This window comes from Stegostoma tigrinum, chromosome 35 (genome assembly GCF_030684315.1).
Source record: "Stegostoma tigrinum isolate sSteTig4 chromosome 35, sSteTig4.hap1, whole genome shotgun sequence".
Lineage (NCBI taxonomy): Eukaryota > Metazoa > Chordata > Chondrichthyes > Orectolobiformes > Stegostomatidae > Stegostoma > Stegostoma tigrinum.
This window is the reverse complement of record NC_081388.1, coordinates 4,176,069-4,196,049: the sequence shown is the minus strand read 5'-3', so window position 1 is coordinate 4,196,049 and position 19,981 is coordinate 4,176,069. Positions and strand designations below refer to the sequence as shown.

Here is a 19,981-nt window from a genome sequence, read left to right as displayed (position 1 = left end):
AACACTGCCTGAAAGTGATTCAGCCATACGTCCGTAGGCTGCACACACAGACATCAGTTGCTTTGTTGCAGTGTTTGCTTCATAACTTCAAATGTATTTTACTGTTTTAAATAAAGTAACCCACAGAGTTAATCAATCTCAGGCAAATGACCAATTGTTAGGCCATTATCATCAATATCCTCAACCAACGCTGTCCCCTAGTCATTTAGTAAATTGCAATTTTAGAAACTTTAGAAAGTACCGAGCTGTGAAAGGCACTATATAATTGCAAGCATGGCTGTGGGGGCTCACTGTGGGAATATCACTGGACGAGGATAATGCTCCGGGGATAAAGGTTCAAAACCAAGCACAGGAGCTGGTGGAATTTAAATTAGATTCAAATCTGGAGTACAGAGCTAGTCTCAGTGGTGGTGGCCATGACAATTATTATCAATTGTTGGGAAAAAACCCATCTAGTTCACTAACGTCCTTTAAAGATGGAATCTGCCATCCTTACCTGGTCTGGCCTATGTGAGACTCCAGACCCACAGCAATGCAGCTAACTCTCAGCTGCCTTCTGGGCAATTAGTGAGGGGCAATACATGCCAATAAAGTTAGCAATGACACCCACATCCCATGTGTGCCCTGCAAACAGTTGTTATCTCCACACACAGGCCTGAACATGTCGCTAAGCTGGTCAGTCACGGGGTGCCTCATACACTGAGCTCCACGCTATCTACATACCCACTCTGACAGGACCAGGGATGGGGTATAGGGAGCTCAGCTACTCTCTTTGCACTTCTTGCTGGGAACACAACGGTGCCAGTGCCTCTGAGCCCAGCTCAAGGAACACAGGCAGGGTCAGGGAAACAGCTGCCAGCTGCCCTAACTCTCACTTCTACCAGGAAGGGGGAGGGAGGGGGCAGAGGGAGTGTTTGGTGGGAGTGGGAGAGTGGGAGGGTGAGAGCAAGTGGGAGGAGTGGGGTAGAGGAGGGTGAGGGGAGGGGGGCACAGGGCAGGCGGAGGTGGAGGGGGGGGGGGGAGGAGGCGGTGGAAGGGAGAGTGAGTGGGAGGAAGAGTGGAGGAGAGATGAGGGAAAGTGGAGGGAGTGGGAGACAGGGAGGGAGAAGAGAGAGAGCAGGAGAAGGAGCAGGGCAGAGAGGGGGAAGAGGACAGGGGGATGGAGAAAGAGGGACGGGGGCGGGAGTTGGGTTAGGGTGAGAGAAGGGAAGGGGGAGGGAGTGGGAAAGTGAGAGTGGGGAGATGGAAGGAGAAGGAGTAAGGCAGAGAGAGAGAGAGAGGTCAGAGTGAGCAGGACACAGACAGTGGGAAAGGGAGTTGGGGAGAGAGAGGGGGAATGGGGGGTTGGGGTAAGGGCTGGAGTGCAAGGAGAAGAGATGGAACAGGGCAGTGAGACAGGAATCGTCTCCTCCTGTCACTTCCTCAGCTCCCAGTGATGTCCACTCTCCCACCTGTCTGGACACACAAAGCCAGCTCTGTGCTGGGGGGATCCAGTCTGTGTCTGAAATGGAATACCCCACTGAGCATCGACTCTGTGAGAACACAGAAGCTCACAGCTCCTGGCATCTCCATATCAGCAGAGGAATATTCATCGTAACCAGAAAGACAGGATCATGTTTACTACAGGGGCAGGGTCCAGTTTACTACGGGGGCAGGGTCCCGTTTACTACGGGGGACAGCTTAGAGATCACTGCAGGGGTAATATCAGTCTGATCACCCGAGGCGGAGGGCGGGGAATTGGGGTTGAAGGTGTGACGCCGAGGAGGGAATGGGGAGGTAGTGGCTGGGGTTAGGGGTAGGGGGGCAGGGGTCACCGTATAATATTTGCAAATGTGAGTTGGTTGAGCTCAGAACCTTCCAGCAGTCAGCTTCCACCCCAACCCCAACCCCCACCCCACAATCCCCAACCCCCCACCCCACCCCACCCTTCAACCCCAGGGCCCCGAGACCAGCTCTCACACTCCTGTCAATTGTCCAAATGGATCGAGCTCACAAGACTAATTATAGTGATCAGGGTGACCGGCCCAGCCCAGGGCTACGGGACACAGGGAGTTGGCAGGGAGCAGGGGTTTGGTGGGACAGAATCAAATCACAGGAATAAGCCGCTCAACCCCTCGTGTCAATGCCGGCCCAGATGGAACAATGGAAAGTGCTTCAGGCTCCCGTCCTCGCCCCACATCTTTAACTATTTACTCCGAAAAAATGCGAATGTAATGCTCTCACAGCCTCACACCACACCCTGTGGTGAAACTCTGCATCGAGCCAATGTGGGTCAGGCATGTCTCCTGCCCCTTTCCTCCCTCTCTCAGCAACAACTTTAAAGTGATTTACTCCCTCAGAGGAATAAAAATAAATACATTCATCAAAGCCTCAATTGAAGCCCAGCTCTCTGTAGCCCTGTGGAAATATTCCCTGTGCCTCCTTGCCAACACACTGGAATATTCCCTCTCCCTGTGACTGTGGTTACTCACAGCCTACTACATCTGTTTATTGCTTCCAGGGGGCAACTGGCTCTGAAAACTAACCTCCTTCTCCTCAACTCAAATCCCCTTCCCCCTTGGGCTCTCTGGTCCGAACGTGTCCTGACTTGCGGGCACACAGCCTCTCGTTCACCTTGCCTCCCTCAGTTTCTGCTGCCCACTGCAGCTGCTTTCCACCAGTGGTTCCTGTGAACTGAAGGAAATATTTCCCACAGCATCTTACTCACTGGTCAGGAATTCACACTGAAGCATCAACAACTACTTCCTGCACAGAGAAACCGTCTTAAATAGCTCCAATTATAACTCAGCTCACTGCAATCCAAGCAGTGTCAAGAAAACTCTCATCCTGCTGCCAATTAGCTGCCTGTTTGAGGGACCGGTCTCCATATGGAGAGCAACTGCTCTCGTACGGACAGTGACCAGCCCCATGAAGAGAGTGACCGCTGCCATACAGAGTGTGACTGGTCCACATACGGACATTGACCAGCCCCATACAGAGTGACCAGTCCACACATGAAGTGGCCAGTCCCTATTAGGAGGGTGACTGGTCCCCATGAGGAGAGGGACCAGTCCTCATACGTATAGTGATTGGCCCCACACAGAGGGGGACTGGCCTCCCATATGGAGAGTGACCAGACCTTTACAGAGAGTGACCAGTCCCATACAAGAAGTGAACGGTGCCCTACAAGGAGTGACCATTCCCATACAGAGAGTGACCAATCCCAAACAGTGGCCAGTCCCATACAGGGAATGACTGATCCCAAAGAGTGACCAGTCACATATAGGGAGTGACTGGTCCCATACAGGGAGTGATTGATCCCAAAGAGTGACCAGTCCCATACAGGGAGTGACCAATCCCAAAGAGTGACCGGTCTCATACAGGGATTGACCGGTCCCACACTGTGAGCGACCAGTCCCACACAGGGAGACCGATCTCATACTGGGATTGCCCGCTCCCATACAGGGAGTGACCGATCCCAAACAGTGACCAGTCCCCTACAGGCAATGACCGATCCCAAAGAGTGATTAGTCCCATACAGGCAATGACTGATCCCAAAGAGTGACCAGTCCCATACAGGGAGTGATCAATCCGTAAGAGTGACTGGTCCCATACAGGGATTGGCCAGTCCCATACAGGGAATGACTGATCCCAGAGAGTGACCGGTACCAAACAGGGAGTGACCAGTCCCATACAAAGAGGGACAAATCCCATACAGGGGGCGACCAGCCCCATACAGGGAGGTCACTGGTCCCATACACAGAGGGACCAACCTCATATGGACAGTAATTGCGACTTCATATGGAGTGTGACCCAGGGCAGCCTTGATGCTCCAGGACCAGGAGAAGGTCTTCAGACCCACTTCTGAAAGCACAGCCCCCCTTCCATCTGTCTACCTCCATCAACATCGTACCCACTGCATCTCCATAACAGACTGATATTGTTGCTGGGCTCAGAACCCAGAGAGCTGGAATAAAACTCTGGAAATGTCAAGCTCACCATTTAAATTTAAATACAATTTGTTAATAACGTTGTAATAAAATTCTGGACTCTTTAAACAATTATAAAATTACCATAGATAACAAGGTGTAGAGCCGGATGAACACAGCCGGCCAAGCAGCATCAGAGGAGCAGGAAGGCTGACGTTCGAGCCCTAGACCCTTCTTCAGAAAATGGGGGAGGGGCAGGGGGTTCTTATTTATTTCAGAAACTGACCACACAAGCAGAGTGGCTACAAGAGCAGGTCAGAGGCTGGGAAGTGGCAGTGGCGAGTAACTCGCCTCCTGATTCCCCAAAGCCTGTCACCATCCATAAGGTACAAGTCAGGAGTGTGACTTGCCTGGATGGGTGCAGTGCCAACAACACTCAAACAGCTTGACACCATCCAGGATTGTTTGACTGGCACTACATCCAAAAACCACAACCGCCACTCAATTACAGCAGTGTGCATTGTCTAGAAGACACAGTGGAACAACTCACCAAGGCTCCTTTGACAACACCTTCCTAACCCATGGTCACATCCATCTCAAAAGTCAAGGACAGCACATACATGGGAACTCCACCACCTTCAAATTTTCCTCCAAGCTGCTCACCATTCTGACTTGGAAACATATCACCGTTCCTTCAGTGTCGCTGGGGTCAAAATCCTGGGATTCCCTCCCTAAGGGCACTGTGGGTCAATCTACAGCACATGGACTGCAGCAGTTCAAGAAAGCACGTCACCCCCACCTTCTCAAGGGCAATAAAAACGCTGTGTAACCCGTGATGTCCCATGAATAAATAAACAAGCAAGTTGCTTTGCTCTCAGTGTCAGTGCCCTTTTCCAATGACAGTCTTATGACACAGGCTGGTTTCCAGCACCACTCCCCCAACTACGGACTGGAATTAATGACAGGGTCTATCTGTGCTTGGCAGCTCAGAACAGCAACAAGCTGCTCCTTTCCCCATGAGGCTATCTGAGGAGCTTGGAACTGCTCCCTTAACTAGTGTGCCGCACTTCATTTACTGCACAGGTAATGTAAAACATAAGGAACAGCAGTGGGGGGGGCAATTAATATGATCCAAGGCAACATTGCAACAGGAATGGAAGCAATTATATGCTTCCTTTTGACCAGAGGGAGGTTTCACACCTGCCATTAACCCCAGGGCTGCTAGAGCTGGTGACGAGAGGTATCCCAGACTGCTGTGAGAGAAAAGGGAATGATGGTGACCATGACAACTGTCATCAAATGTCGTAAGAACCCACTTATTTCACAAGTGTAGTTCGGTGAAGGAGCTCCAGCATCCTTACCCGGTCTGGCCAACGTGTGAGTCTAGTCCTACAGCGAGACTCTGAAATAGCCTATCCAACCAATCAGATCAAGGGGCAATTAGGGGTGGTGCAACAACCGCTAGCCCCGGCAGCATTATTCACATCCCGGAACTGAAAAATTCCATTATTTCCTCCATAGCAACACCTTAGCCAATCATAGTCAACCTGTCAGCTAATTAGCAGCTCGTTCCTCTTGCAATATAAATTGTTGTGATTGGAGAAATGAGGCATTCTTGTGTGTGTCCTGTTCAGTTCCGGACATAAAGCTTCAGCAATGTCTCTCTCTCCCTCATTCTGTTCAGAACAATTCTGTTTCTGTGTTGCCAACTCAAAGGCTTTCTAGCTCCAACATCTCTCCTGAAATACGTTATGCTCATGGACATAGCCCACATGAACAACTTGCATTTATGTAGCACCTTTAATGTCACCATGCATTCAAAGAACTACAAATCAAACAATATTTGATCGTATTTGGCACATCAACAAAAGCTTTGGCAAAGATGTTAGTTTTAAGGGGCATTTTAAAGGGCAAGGTTGGAAAAAAAAGAGAGGGGTTTGAGAAGCTTCAGGGAGAAATTCTAGAGTTTAGGGCTAATGCAACTGAAGTGACAATTGTGGCATGGTTAAAATCAGTCAGATCGGAGCAGCACAGAAATTGCAGAGAAGTGGGAAGAAAGAGGCAAGGAAGGGGTGTCATTTTAGTGGAGGTCTCTATTCGTTATTAGGTGAGCTACTTGAAGGTAAAGGCATCACTGTCTATCCTGAGCTTTTTGCTGAGAAATGATTAAAAACAAAATCTGACAAATTAATCATGGATAATGGGAACTGCAGATGCTGGAGAATCCGAGATAACAAAGTGTGGAGCTGGATGAACATGGCAGGCCAAGCAGCATCTTAGGAGCACAAAAGCTGATGTTTTGGGCCTAGACCCTTCATCAGAAAATTATTTAAAAACATTCATTGATTCTTTATCCCTAGCTGGGGCAGAGGATTCCACAGACTAACAAACTCAAGAGAAAATGATTTTCTCATTTCCACCTTCAATGTGAGGCCTCTTACACTGTGAATGGTGACCCCTAGTTCTAGTCACCCCCCCCCCCCACATGGGGGCAACATCCTCTCAGCATTCACCATGACATGATCCCTCAGGATCTTGGGCATGTCAAACAGACCTGTCGTTTCCTCTAAGCTCCAGGCCTAAACTGTCCAGTCTTTCTTCAGGAGAGATAATCCCTCATCTTAGGAGTCATTCAAGGGAACGTAGTTTCTTGGAAATGGTGTTGCACGTAGATAGGAAAGTGAAGAAGGTAATTGGCACGCTTGCCTTTGTGGGTCAGAACATTGAGTATAGGAGTTGGGAGATCATGTTGTGGTTATACAGGACATTGGTTAGGCCACTACTGGAATATCAGGTATTCCTGCTATAGAAAGAATATTGTGAAACTTGATAAGGTTCACAAAAGATTTATAAGGACGTTACCGAGATTGGAGGGTTTGAGCTACAGGGAGAGGCTGAATAGGCTGGGGCTATTTTCCCTGGAGTGTCAGAGGCTGAAGGGTGACCTTACAGAGGTTTATAAAATCATGAGGAGCATGGATAGGGTTAGTAGGCAAGGTCCTTTCCTCAGGGTGGGGCAGTCCAAAACTAGAGAGGCATAGGTTTAAGTTGAGAGGGGAAAGATTTAAGAAGGACCCAAGGGGCAACTTTTTCACACAGAGGGCAGTCTGTGTTTGTAGCAAGCTGCCAGAGGAAGTGGTGGAGACTCGTACAATTACAACATTTAAAATGCATCTGGACAAGGACATGAATAGGAAGGGTTTAAGAGGGATATGGACCAACTGCTGGCAAATGGGCCTGAGGTGGCACAGTGAAGCACGGCTGCAGCAGGGACTTGAAGTATTGGCGTGGAGCAGCCCAGATCCAGGCCCATGGGAACTCTTCCAAAGACCACCTAACATTATTGAGATTAGACTATAAGATGTACTTCATTGTTTTATTTTGCTGACTCTACATTCTGCACCTTGGTTTATTTTCTGTGTTTTAAGATGGTGCCAGGGAGCAGTGGCACCAAATAACACTTTTTAACTGCATTTGTAATAAATACGCTAGACAATAAATAAATCAAATCAGATCAGTCTAAGGTATTTGTCTGGCACAGATGTATCGGACCCAAGGGTCTATTTCCGTGCTGTATAACTATGACTCTATGAACTTTCTCAGACCTGCTTCCAATGCAATTACATTGCTTCTTAAATAGGGAGAAGCAAGTTGTACTTTGACCTGCCTGCGTTTCTAACATCAAGAGGCACGGTCTCCCGCCTGGGCGATATATTGATTAGAATCCATTTTTGCAACAGAGATAATGCTAAAGCAGTAGCCCCTGCAATGTGGGGATTGCTGTCTGATGCTGTGTTTGCTGAGAGGTGCAAATTGATTGTATCTCAAACATACTGATGAAAGACAACAGCCAGTCACTCAATCAACAAAACGAGATCGTTAACTCGAGCAGAAACCTGGACAGTGCCCAATATTCAGGGCTTTTAAACAAGAAGGGTCAAAATGAAGAACGTTTAATCAATGTTCACATTTGACTTACATCCAGATTGAAAAGCTTCAGTCAGGAAATATTAACTTTGTGCACATTTATGGGCATACACACAGCTATTTTGTTCCCCCATGATTACACTGTTTCAAAATAATGGAGCACCCATTTGGGATGGAAATGGGGATTTTCCTTCCTCTCGCGGTATTTACATATCACTGGGGAATTCTTAAGGCCGAGGTTGATAGATTCCTGACTAACGAAGCACTCAATTGTTTTTGCGGGATAGCAGAAAAGAACAAAAGACACACAATCACAGCAGCAGTATCTAAACTAATAGCAGAGCGGGCGAGGGGCCGAAAGGTCTTATCATGCTTCTTGTTTGTGTATCATAGAATCTGATTGTGAGAGTTAATCAGACTATAACTGCAACTTTCCACCAGTAGAGGGAGTCATTACCGTGTGACACGTTTACATAGGAAGTTCTATTATAAACATGTATGAACTGCTCGAGTCTAAAATGGAGACCAAGCTACACTTAATGTTTGATCCAATCACCCCACCTAACCCAGCTAAAACTGATCTGTTTTTGAACAGTAGTTTAGAAGTGAAATAGCTAGGGACATTTTCTGTGCTACCTTCGCAATTTTGGAGTTATCTTAAACACATTTGCAGTTCCCATGCATCAAGCCAGTTTACAGTTCTAGGCAGACTGTGTTGAATAGCGAAGGACTTGTGATAAACTGAAAAGACAAGCTTGCATTTATATAGCACCTTTTCACAACCTCAGGTCTTCGCAAAAATAAAATTTAAAAAACTGAACCTTCGGATAGACTACCATTGGAAAACAATGAGGTTCCATACTGTAGAAAGGATATACAGGGACAGGAGAAAGGAAAAGAAGATTCCGGAATATGGTGGCTGAACTGGGAGGATAGACTTGTCAGGAAAGGCTAACTTCTTTCTGCAAGAAGTGAAGGCCAAGTAGAACCCTATAACATTATAGGATCATAGAATCTCTACAGTGTGGAAGTAGGTCATTCAGCCCATTGGGTCCATGCTGACCCTCTGAAGGGCATCCCACCCCCACCCCTTTTCCCTAACCCTGCATCTTCCATGGTTAACCCACTTTGCCTACACACTATGGACAATTTGCCATGACAATTCACCTAACCTGCACATCTTTGGACTGTGGAGGGAAACTGGAGGAAACCCACAGAGACTCGGAGAGAACATACAAATTCCACGTAGACTGTCGCCCGAAGGTGGAATCGAACCCAGGTCCCTGGTGCTATAGGCCACAGTGCTAACCACCAAGCCACCGTGACGGCCCAAGTTGATAACTGCACTCGGGCCAGGTAGGTCCCAGGCAGATTTAAGACAGGGTTTGATCAGGTGAGACAGAGAGAAAATGCTTCCACTTAGTGGTGTTGAGTTGGGGCAAAGCTCTCCAAAACCAGAAAGCACAACTGGAATGCCGCCACTTTTAAATTCAATCGGGATTTCAGGAAAAACGTCTCTGCCTGGAAAATGGAGGCGGGGGCGCACGGTGAAGCCTAGGTCTGTCCAACCTTTCCTCATAAAACACCATCAGGTATCAATCTCATAAACCTGCTCTGCATTGATTCCAGTGCATTTACACCTTTCTGTAAATGTGGAAGCCTGTACCGTACACAGGACACCAGGCTTGGCCTTACCTGTGCCCTGTATAATTGATGCATAATCTCTTTGCTTTATGTTCAATTCCCCTCGCAATAAGTTATAAATGTCCTAATTACTTGCTGCGTCTGTGTCATTAACAGGAAGCAATGGTGTAGTGGTAATGTCACTGGGCTAGCAATGCAGAAATCCAGGCCAAAGGTCTGGACCCACCAAAGCAAGACAGTGAAATCTGAATTCAGTCAAATCTACAAGGAACAGTTGGCCTCAGAGATAGTGAGAACTGCAAATGCTGGAGAATCTGAGATAACAAGGTGTGGAGCTAGATGAACACAGCAGGCCAAGCAGCATGTTAGGAGTAGGAAAGCTGCTGTTTCGGGCCTAGACCCTTCCTGAAACGTCAGCTTTCCCGCTCCTTAGATGCTGCAGGAACAGTTGGCCTAATGGTTTTCTTAACACGGCCCAGTGACCTAGCCAGCAATGCTCAAGTGCAATGTTTAAAAAAACTCTTTGTCATTCACACACCATGGCACACGCATCCCTTCTGCATCTCAGAACTCTATAACTTCTCACCATGTACATGATATGTTTCTTTCTGTTCATTCTTCCTGCAAAAGTGAACAATGCTGCACTCTGTAAATACATCTATCAAGGTGAACAAACAATTTCACACCCCACCTTGTTTGCCTTATCTGAAATAATGAAAAGGACAGATGTCCAAGGAGGTCCTTGCAGACTAGATTCTATATAACCATTCTAAACACAAAGAACTGGAGCAGGGGTGGGCCATTTGGCCGCGCAGGCCTGCTCTGCCCGTCAATAGGATCACAGCATTCTCAACTCTGACTCCCTCGTCAACCAGAATTCCGCACACGTCTAAGGTTGAGTTACCCAGCGCTGAGCAATAAAAGCACAGTACCGCACTGCTGGATGTCTGAAATACTAACACAAACTGCCAGCAAGACTCAGCAGGTCTGGCAGTGTCTATGGAGAGAGGGGAAGAGTTAGGTATATGGTTACACTGTGTGGAACGGAGGAACACAGCAGGCCAGGCAGCATTAAAGGAGCAGAAAAGTTGATGTTTCGGGTTGGGACCCTTCTTAAGTTCAGTATATTCGTCTTTGGGATGACACAGAAAGAGAATTCCAAATGCTCTTGATTCTCTGGCAGGAGGTAACACCTCCCTGACTCCGCCATAACCTGCAGAGACCCCTTATTGTGAAATTCACCCCTTAGTTCCAGAAAACCCCACGTAGGGAAACATCCTCTCAGCATCTACCACGTCAAGACCTCTCAGAATCATTTAAATTTAAATAAGGTTAATCTTCCTTCTTTCTAACCATGATGTGTGTACACTCTACAGCTCACAAAGAGTCTGTGCTTAATAATTTAAGAGACCGGCCCTCCAGTTCCTCATACATGACCTTCTGCACGTGCAGATATGAAGGAGCTGACCAGGGCGGCTCAGTGGTTAGCACTGCTGCCCCGTACTGCCAGGGGCCCGGGTTTGATTCCAGCCTCAGGTGACTATTTGTGTGGAATTGTCTGGTAAGGTTTCCTCCGGGTGCTCCAGTTTACCCCCACGGTCCCAAAGATGTGCAGGGTAGGTGGATTAGCCAAGGTTAACATGGGGTGGATTTGAGTGGGCTTCTCTTCAGAGGGTCAGTACAGACTCAACGGGCTGAATGGCCTCCTTCCGCGCTACAGGGATTTCATGATGTGTGCACCAGTAGAAAATATCAGGAAGCTGAGACCTGGGCTGGGTCAGGCCACGATCTTGTTGTATGGAGGGTCAGGATTGAGCAGCTGAATGGAAAAGTATACACACAGCTCAGAAGCATTTTCCATTCCATCGCCCATGTGCCCGAAGTTTCTGCTCCAGTTCATTGTATCTTCCCGCATTCCCTTCAGTCACGGGCCTGGCAATACCACTAGATCAAAAAAGACTCAAAGCCAGGATAAATTAACCGCTTGTGCGCGACCAGGTAAACAGCCAGCTGTGGGTAAGGCCGGTACAGCTCATTACACTGAGGGTAACATGTCAATCAGTGGGTCCCACACACATGCTCACTCATTGGCTCCTGACTACACCCTGACAGAGGGGCCTCTGTTTGTAGGCCCTAGGTTCACCCCCAACGTCCCTGCAACTCATAAACAAAGCCTTCATCATCCCCACCATCGCACTGCCTTACCACCATCCCACACACCCCCTGCCCCTGCTCATGGGGTTTTCCAGACAGGAGTCTCACTGGAAACACCTTCCTTGGGTACAGGCAGACATTAATCAGCATCAGTGCCCCTGCAGCGCCCAACAACATCCTGCATTCACACGGTGCCTGCAACCCAGCAATGTTTCACCGCGGCACTTTCAAACACTAAGGCAGTATGCCACCACCTTCTCCAGGGCAGTTATGGACCAGCAACAAATATCAGCCTAGCCAGCAATGCCCCTTTGCAAAAATACAGTATATCTTTAAAAAAAACACTGAGCCACATAAGGAGGTATCAGTGACAGCAGGCTCGGTCGAAGGACATACAAAATAGGCTGAAGAATAGGTCCATTCAGCCCATCAAGGCTGAAGAATAGGTCCATTCAGCCCATCAAGTCGCCCCTGCCAGTCAACAAGATCCTGGCTGAGATCCCTCAATTCCTCGAAAATAAAACTTGATCCACTAGATCATATCTAAAGGATCACCTTGAAGAAGGGGAGGGACAGGTCGAGGGGCTTTGGGGTTGGTGGTTAAATCTTAACACTACATTTTAAAGCATGGGCCAAAGCAGGCCTGCGAGAACAGGAGGGGAGAGTGAACAGGATGCAATACAGGAGTTAGGGAAGATAGCGTTAGCACAAATCAACTGAGCACTTCCTGAATACTCCGTGATAACATTCACACTGAGCTGTCTGGAAAACTGCCTGAGTCGAGTCTGTATGGAGGGGCTGAATAGACACTTTTGGGAACACGAGCTGGGCGTTTTAATGTTGAGCTCTTAAAAAAATGCCTTTGCAATGATTTGCCCTCCTGCTGCCAGGACAGCTAGTAGGGCAAGGACTCCCTTCCCCCTCAACCCAGGCCTAAACAGGGCTTGGTACCGTGAAGAATCACATGCTTGAAAGCAGACCCTTCATCCCAATCCATCCGTGCTGACCAGACATCCCAATCTGACCCATCCCCATTCGTCAACATTTGGCCCATATCCCTCTAAATCCTTCCTATTCATATTCCTATCTAGATGCCTTTTAAATGTTGTCCACCACTTCCTCTGGCAGCTTGTTCCATACACGCACCACCCTCTGTGTTAAAAAGTTGCTGCTTGGATCCCTTTCATATTGTTCCCCTCTAACCTTAAACTATGTTCTGGACTCTCCTACCCTGGGAAAACACCTTACTGACACCAAGGCATTGTTGCGAACTTTGGCCAAATGTTGCTGATAATCCCAACACGAGACATGCCACTGGACTTGCCACTATACCCAGTGTGGGCTCCGTGACAGATTGTATGTGCCACAGGAATGCCAAACAAAAAGCTAACAGACTTTCTAACAGACTGACAGGCTGCAGTCAATTCACCATCCCCACCCGCCACTCCCCCCCCCCACCACCACACAGCTCCCCTCCAAACCCCACCATCTCCAAAATTCTTTTCTCAAGCAAAGCAAGTATTTATAAAGGCTGCGGGTGAAAAAAAATGTTGTAACTCCCCCTGACAATTTTAGCGTGGTCTGGGGAGACCGACCTTTAAATTACAGCGCCAACAGGGCACAATTGAAATACCGAGTCCCCCCTGCTCATTCCTGGGGCATCCCAAACTCAAGGCAAGCCCTCAATATTTTGTAAACGGCAAACAGGATGGGGCCTTAAAGGGGATGTCACTGAGGATGCGAACCCACTACTCTGGCACGGTCAGAAGGCTCTGCAGCTGAAACATTTTTTTTCTTGTTTCTGCTGTTGAGAGAGAGGGATCAGATGCCTCCGAATGTCACTGTCCTGTCCCCTTTCCTACCAGTTTGAAAGGCATCCGCACACCCATTGCTCAGGCTGTAACCTCAAACACATTCCTGAGCTGCTCACTGTCGCTCCAAGTCAGTCAAATGGATTATCAGCCATCCCCACTTTAAAAAAAACGCAAATATAGCTCCCGCTGTAGTGTTGGATGCTCACTGTTTGAAAAGGCTCACTTCACTGCAAACATTTCTTGGGAGTTGCTCGCCCCCTCCTCTCCCACTGACGCCCGCTGGCCAGAGTAAAAATAAACACGATGGAGAAAACAGTTACACTGGAGCCCTTCCAGCCAGTCCCCACTCCTTTCAAAAACTGTCCTGCAAAATTCCAGCCTCTCCATTGCACAGCACTAAATGACAGCAGAGAACACAGGAAAAGGAATCTTTCTGATTTGGATTCTTGGGCTCTGAAACATTCATGTTTCAAACAGACATCAGCTGGACTAAACCCCCCCCAACAGCAAAACAACACCCTTTCTTACTTTTAATTGCAAATTCTCATCAATGACTCTCACAGGCTTTAAATGTTCCTTCGGGCACAGTGGCAGCATTGTGTACCATCGACATTCACCAAAGATCCTCAGACCACACCTTCCACCAAGAAGGACAAGGGCAGCAGATACATGGGGGCCCCTGCAAATTCCCTTTCGAGCTACTCACCATCCTAACTTGGAAATTTATCGCTGTTCTTTTGCTGTCACCAGGTCAAAATCCTGGTATTCCGTCCATAACTGCACTATGGGTGCCACTCGACCACACGGTCTGCGGCAATTCAAGAAGGCACTGCACCGCCATCCTCTCAAGGGGCAATCATGAGATAAACAAGACGAAGGCCAACGAACAATCCCCAAGCCAACAACCCCCACTCCCAGAGATAAATTAAACAACAAGAATTTCAGGGATCAGGTTCCCAGGTTCAGACCATAAGATATGGAGCAGAATTAGGCCATTCAGCCCATCAAGTCTGCTCTGCCATGTGATCACAGCTTATATGTTTCTCAACCTTATTCTCCTGCCCCCTCCCTTAACTCTTTAGCCCCTTACTATTCAAAAACCTATCTGTCTCTGTCTTAAAGATACTCAGTGACTTGACCTCCACTGCGTTCCGTGACAATGAATTCCACAGATTAACCACTCTCTGGCTGAAGAAATTCCTCTTCATCTCAGTCCCTTCACTCTGAGGCTGTGCCTTTGGGTTCTAGTCTCTCCCAGTATTAAAAGCATCTTCGTCATGCCCACTCTATCCAGGCCTCTCAGTATTCTGTATGTTTCATTCCACCACCATCAGCCAACCCCCACCAACTATCCTCATCCTTCTAAACGCCATCAAGTTCAGACCCAAAGGCCTCAACTGTTCCACATGTGGCAACCCCTTTATCCCAGGGGTAAATTCTCTTGTAAACTTTCTCTGGACCCCTTCCAAGGCCAACACATCTTTCCTTAGACACTGGGCCCGGAACTGCCTGTAATATTCCAAATACAGTCTGATCAGAGCCTTATACAACCTCAGCAGTACGTCCCTGCTCTTGTATTCCAGGCCTCTCAAAATGAATGCTGACATTGTATTTGAGTTCCTGAGCCTGCATGTTAAAACTTAAGAGAATCCTGAACTAGGACTAAGTTACTTTGTGCTTCTGATTTGGGAAGCCTTTCCTCATTGAGAAAATAGACTATGCCTTTGCCCACTCTCCGAGCCCATCCAAGTCCTTCCGCAGCCTCTCCGCTTCCGAAATGCCACTTACTCTTCCATCTATCTTGGTGACATCGGCAAACTTAGCAACAATGCTCTCAGTTCCTTCATCCGGGCCATTAATATAGAACGTGAATAGTTGCGGAACTTCACTAAGTCACCAACTGCCATCCTGAGAAAGACTCCATTATCCCCATTCTCTCCCTTCTGCCAGTTAGCCAAACCTCCAGCCACGCCAATACCTGGCCCCTTACACTCAGCTTATCTAGCAGCATCCTGTGCAGCCCCTTGCCAAAGACCTTCTGGAAATCCAAATGGATCACGTCCACTGGCTCTCCTTTGTCTAACTTTCTGATTACCTCCTCAACGAATTCTAACAAATTAGTTAGGCTTGACCTCCCCTTCATGCAGCCATGCTGACTCAGCCGTATTTTACCTTGCACTTCTAAGTACTCCGCGGTCCCAACCTTAATGGTGAACTCTAAAATCTTAACAACGGCCGAGGCCAGGCTAATTGACCTATACTTTCCTGTGTTCTGCCTCCTTCCCTTCTTGAACAGGGGTGTTACGTTAGCCTTTTCCCAATCCTCTGGATCCTTCCATGACTCTAGTGATTCCTGAAAGATCATGCCAATGCCTCTATAATCTCCTCAGCTACCTCCTTCAGAACTCTAGGGTGTAGTCCATCTGGCCCAGGTGATTTATCCATCTTTATACCTTTCAGCTTCACCAGCATCTCCTCCTTAGCGATGACCAATGCACTCACCCCTGTCCCTGACTTCCTCAAAGTTCTGGCATGCTGATGATGTCTCCTAGGTGAAAACTGATGCAAAGTAGTTCTTCAGCTCCTCTACTTCTTTGTTCCCCATTATGACTTCTGCAGCTTCATTTTGCAATCGTCCAATGTCGACTCTTGCCTCCTTCTTATCGTTTATGTATTGAAAAACTCTTGCAATCTTTTTTGATATTACTAGCTCACCCTCATATTTTATCTTCTCTGCTCCCCACCACCCCGTCCACCCCACCTATTGTTCTTTTTTAATTATCCTCTGCTTGCCTTTAAAGGCCTCCCACTCATCTTTACCACATTGCATGTTTTTTTGGCATTTATGCTGCTCCTGATTTCCCTTGTCAGCCATGGTTGTCTCATGTTCCCTTTGGAATGCTTCTTCTTCATTGGAATGAATTTCTGCTGCACCTCCCGAACTACCCCTAGAAACGCCTGCCAGCCCTACCCACTGTCGTCACTGCTCCCCTTCCAATCAATTTGATTGCCCCTTAAGGGACATAAGTGCAACCTCTCTCTTGTGTTCACACTTCCCAAATTCAGATACAATCCAAACGCTGCTGATTGTTCACCCATTATTATTACTGAGCGAACACTAATCTCTGAGGCTGTGTGGTAACCTCAGCAGTTGTTGAGTTTAATGTGATGAGTCTGTCACTTTGTCTGGAGAGGGAACATTCCTTAGGAATGTGCAGCATTGTATCTCTCTCTCTCTCTCTCTGTATAAGGACAGTCAGGGTGTGGTACTGAGGTCCCAGCAGTCGTGGCAAACTGCCCAGAGTCCCTAGCCCTGAATCTGCTTAGCCAGCCCGACTCTTGCTCTCTTAAATGTTTAGCTCGATCCTTACCCATTAAACCTACAGTAAGACAGGGTGGCACAGTGGTTAGCACTGCTGCCTCACAGCGCCAAGGACCCGGATTCAATTCCACCCTCGGGTGACTGTCTGTGTGGAGTTCTCACATTCTCCCTTTGTATGCATGAGTTTCCTCCAGGTGCTCCTGTTTCCTCCGACAGTCCAAAGACGTTGGCCATACTAAATTGTCCCATAATATCCAACTAGGTGGGTTAGCCATGAGAAACGCAGAGTTACAGGGACAGGGTAGGGGGTTGGGCCTGGATGGGATGCTCTTTGGAGGGTTGGAGTGGTCTCAATGAGCTGAATGGCCTGCTTCCACAATGCAGGGATTCTATGACCCATCCCCCCCCAACTCAGCCACACCCTGCACCCAACAACTGATGGCAAATATGGCTTTGATCTTCTTTCCCTCTCCTTCACCCTCTCTTCATTCCTCAACTCTGCCAACCTGGGATCAGTCTGATAAAACAGTGTAGAGCTGGATGAACACAGCGGGTCAAGCAGCATTAGAAGAGCAGGAAAATGTCAGCATTCCTGCTGATTGGCCTGCTGTGTTCATCCAGCTCTACACCTTGTTACCTTAGATTTTCCAGCATCAGCAGTTCCTACTATCAGTCTGATAAATCTTTGTTTCATTCTGCCCATAGCCAGAATGTCTTTCCTCAAATAAGGAGTCCAAACCTGCACACAGTACGCCAGGTGTGGTCTCACCAAAGCCCTGTATAATTACAGGGAGACATCCCCGATCCTGTGCTCGAGTCCCCTTCACCATGAAAGACAACATACCATTTAGTGGTCTCACTGCCTAGTGCATTTGCACGGGCTAGCTCGCTTTGATATCAAGGCAGCTTAGGACTGACTCTGTGTGGCACCACAGTAGCCTTCATTGGAAAGGGCACCCTGTCCAGAATCTTAAATGAAACAAGAGGCATGATATTGGAGGCCAATAAATTCAGGCCCAGAGAACACAGTTCACAGGCTGCACTGTGATCACAGGGAACACAATTGCAGGGAGCAACATAGGTTCTGCATCATTCTGCACGGTCACTATGCAGTAGGACAACAGCATTAAAGTCTCATTGCATCCAAATCTCCAGCAAATTACAACCAACACTGAATTGTTAAAACGTCGCAGGCCTAGATATTGCTGCACTTCCATCATAGCATTTCCTTAAGCATCAAATGTAGTCCCAACTCAAAGCCAGAGGCCAGTCACAGACACAAAGCTGGCCTGTTTAATACACACATTCCCCAGCAGATACCATCAGTGCAAGCCACTCTCGCACTTGCAGGCCTCTCTTGCCTTCACCCCCTCCCCACACCTACATCCCCACCTCCTGCTCTCTATTGCTTCCTCTCACCCTGACATTGCTGTGCTCCCTTAATCCTCCCAATGCCCCCATCACCAATCTGCCTCATTTTAGTCTGCTGTCTCCCCCTTACACATCGTCCCCCTCCATCATGCTTCTTCCTCCTCATGCAAGTCACCATTTTTCCTCCCTTGTTTCCACCTCTCCCTCCCTGCCCTCCATCCCCACACCCCTACCCATCTTATGCTCTCCCTCCCCTGCTCGCTTTCATCATCCTGTTGCCCTCTCCCTTACCACTTTACCCACCATCACTCCTCCTCCATTCCCTCAATCTGTCTTCGACTCACCCCGTCACCCTCTCCCTGAACTGACCCTAATGACCATTTCCTTCCGTTCACTCTCTCTTCCTTCCTCTTCCTTCTCTCTCACCTACACCTCCCTCCCTCCCTCCCTCCCTCACCTTTGCATCACTCTGCTCTCCCTCCCTATCACCAGACTCTGCCCTCACCTCACTCTCCTGTCCCTCCTGGCTCACACTCAGCTCCCTCTCCCTCACCCACCTCTTACAGTCCCTCACAACTTCCTCATTTCCTCAGCCTCCTCACTCCCTCTCCCTCACCATCACACACCGTCCTTCCTCCTTCACCTCCCTCATCCCCTTACCTCAAGCCCTCCTCACGAGCCCCTTTTTCCTTCACCCTCCGTCTCCCTCACCCTCCCTCCATCCGCGTCTCCCGGTACCTTCACTCCGGCCGTTTTTTAAACTTTTCCTCCTCCTGGCCCGGAGTTTAGCGAAAGTTTTGCGAAGTAGCGGTTCGGCCATGGCCGGGAGCTGCGGGAGGGACTCTCTCTCTCCCTCTCTCTCCCTGTGTGTGTGCCCGCCCCCCGGGTGTCGGTGCCCGGGACACGGGGCCGGCTGCACTCTCCCACCGACCACCCCAGCACCCGCCCGCTCCCTCTCGGTTCCCCCCCCCCCGCCTCCTCCAGCCCCAGCGCGCCGCCGCGATCCTCCTCCTGCAGCCGCCCGCTCAGCGCCAGCGTATTCCCGCCCCGGGGGGTGGGGGGTATAAGGGGAGACCCCCCCGGCGTCCCTGGCCCTGCCCCCCCCCACAGGGCAGGACACTCCCCCCACCCCGGGACAAGACCCTCACCCCCCCCCCACACACTCCCCTAAACCCTCCACACACTCCCCTCATCCCCCCACACATTCCCCCTGGGGCAGGACCCTCACCCCTCCACACACTCACCTAACCCCCCCACACACACACTCCCCCCCCCCCCAGAGCAGGACCTTAACCCCACACATTCCCCCCCGCCAGGGCTGGACCCTCACCCCCCACACATTCCCACCCTGGACAGGTCCCTCAACCCCCACATACTCCCACCCCGGACAAGGACGTTACCCCCCCACACGCTCCCACCCTGGACAGGACACTCAGCCCCCCATACATTCCTCCTGGGGCAGGAACCTCACCACCGACCCCCCCCCCCTCCAGAGCAGGACCCCCACGCCCTCTGCCCGGGGGAAAGATCCTCCTGCCAGGACATGACCCTCACCCTCCTAGAGCAGGACCCTTAACCCCCCTCCACCCACAAACCTGTCCCCAGGGCAGGACCTTCAACGCCCCACACACACACTCCAGGGCAGGACCCTCACCCCCACCCTGGGGCAGATGCTCCCAAACCCCATCCCTGGGACAGACCTCACTCCACCGCAGGATAGACTTCACTTCCATCCCCAGGACAGAGAATCACCCACAGGACAGAAACCCACCACCATCCCCACCTTCAGAACAGTCTCTGAACCCTGGGTCCCAACCTCAGGACAGAATTCCATCCCCAGG

General features: G+C 49.3%; 1 protein-coding gene across 1 annotated transcript in view; it reads right to left on the bottom strand.

The window, feature by feature from the left end:
- Window positions 1-19,009, bottom strand: part of LOC125447370 (rho GTPase-activating protein SYDE1) — a 52,483-nt gene extending 33,474 nt beyond the window's left edge. Inside the window, exon 1 of the mRNA XM_048521692.2 lies at window positions 18,879-19,009. Coding sequence (XP_048377649.1) covers window positions 18,879-18,960 — 82 coding nt within the window. The 5' untranslated portion in view covers window positions 18,961-19,009. The remainder of the gene's footprint in view (window positions 1-18,878) is intronic.
- Window positions 19,010-19,981: the final 972 nt, after the last annotated feature.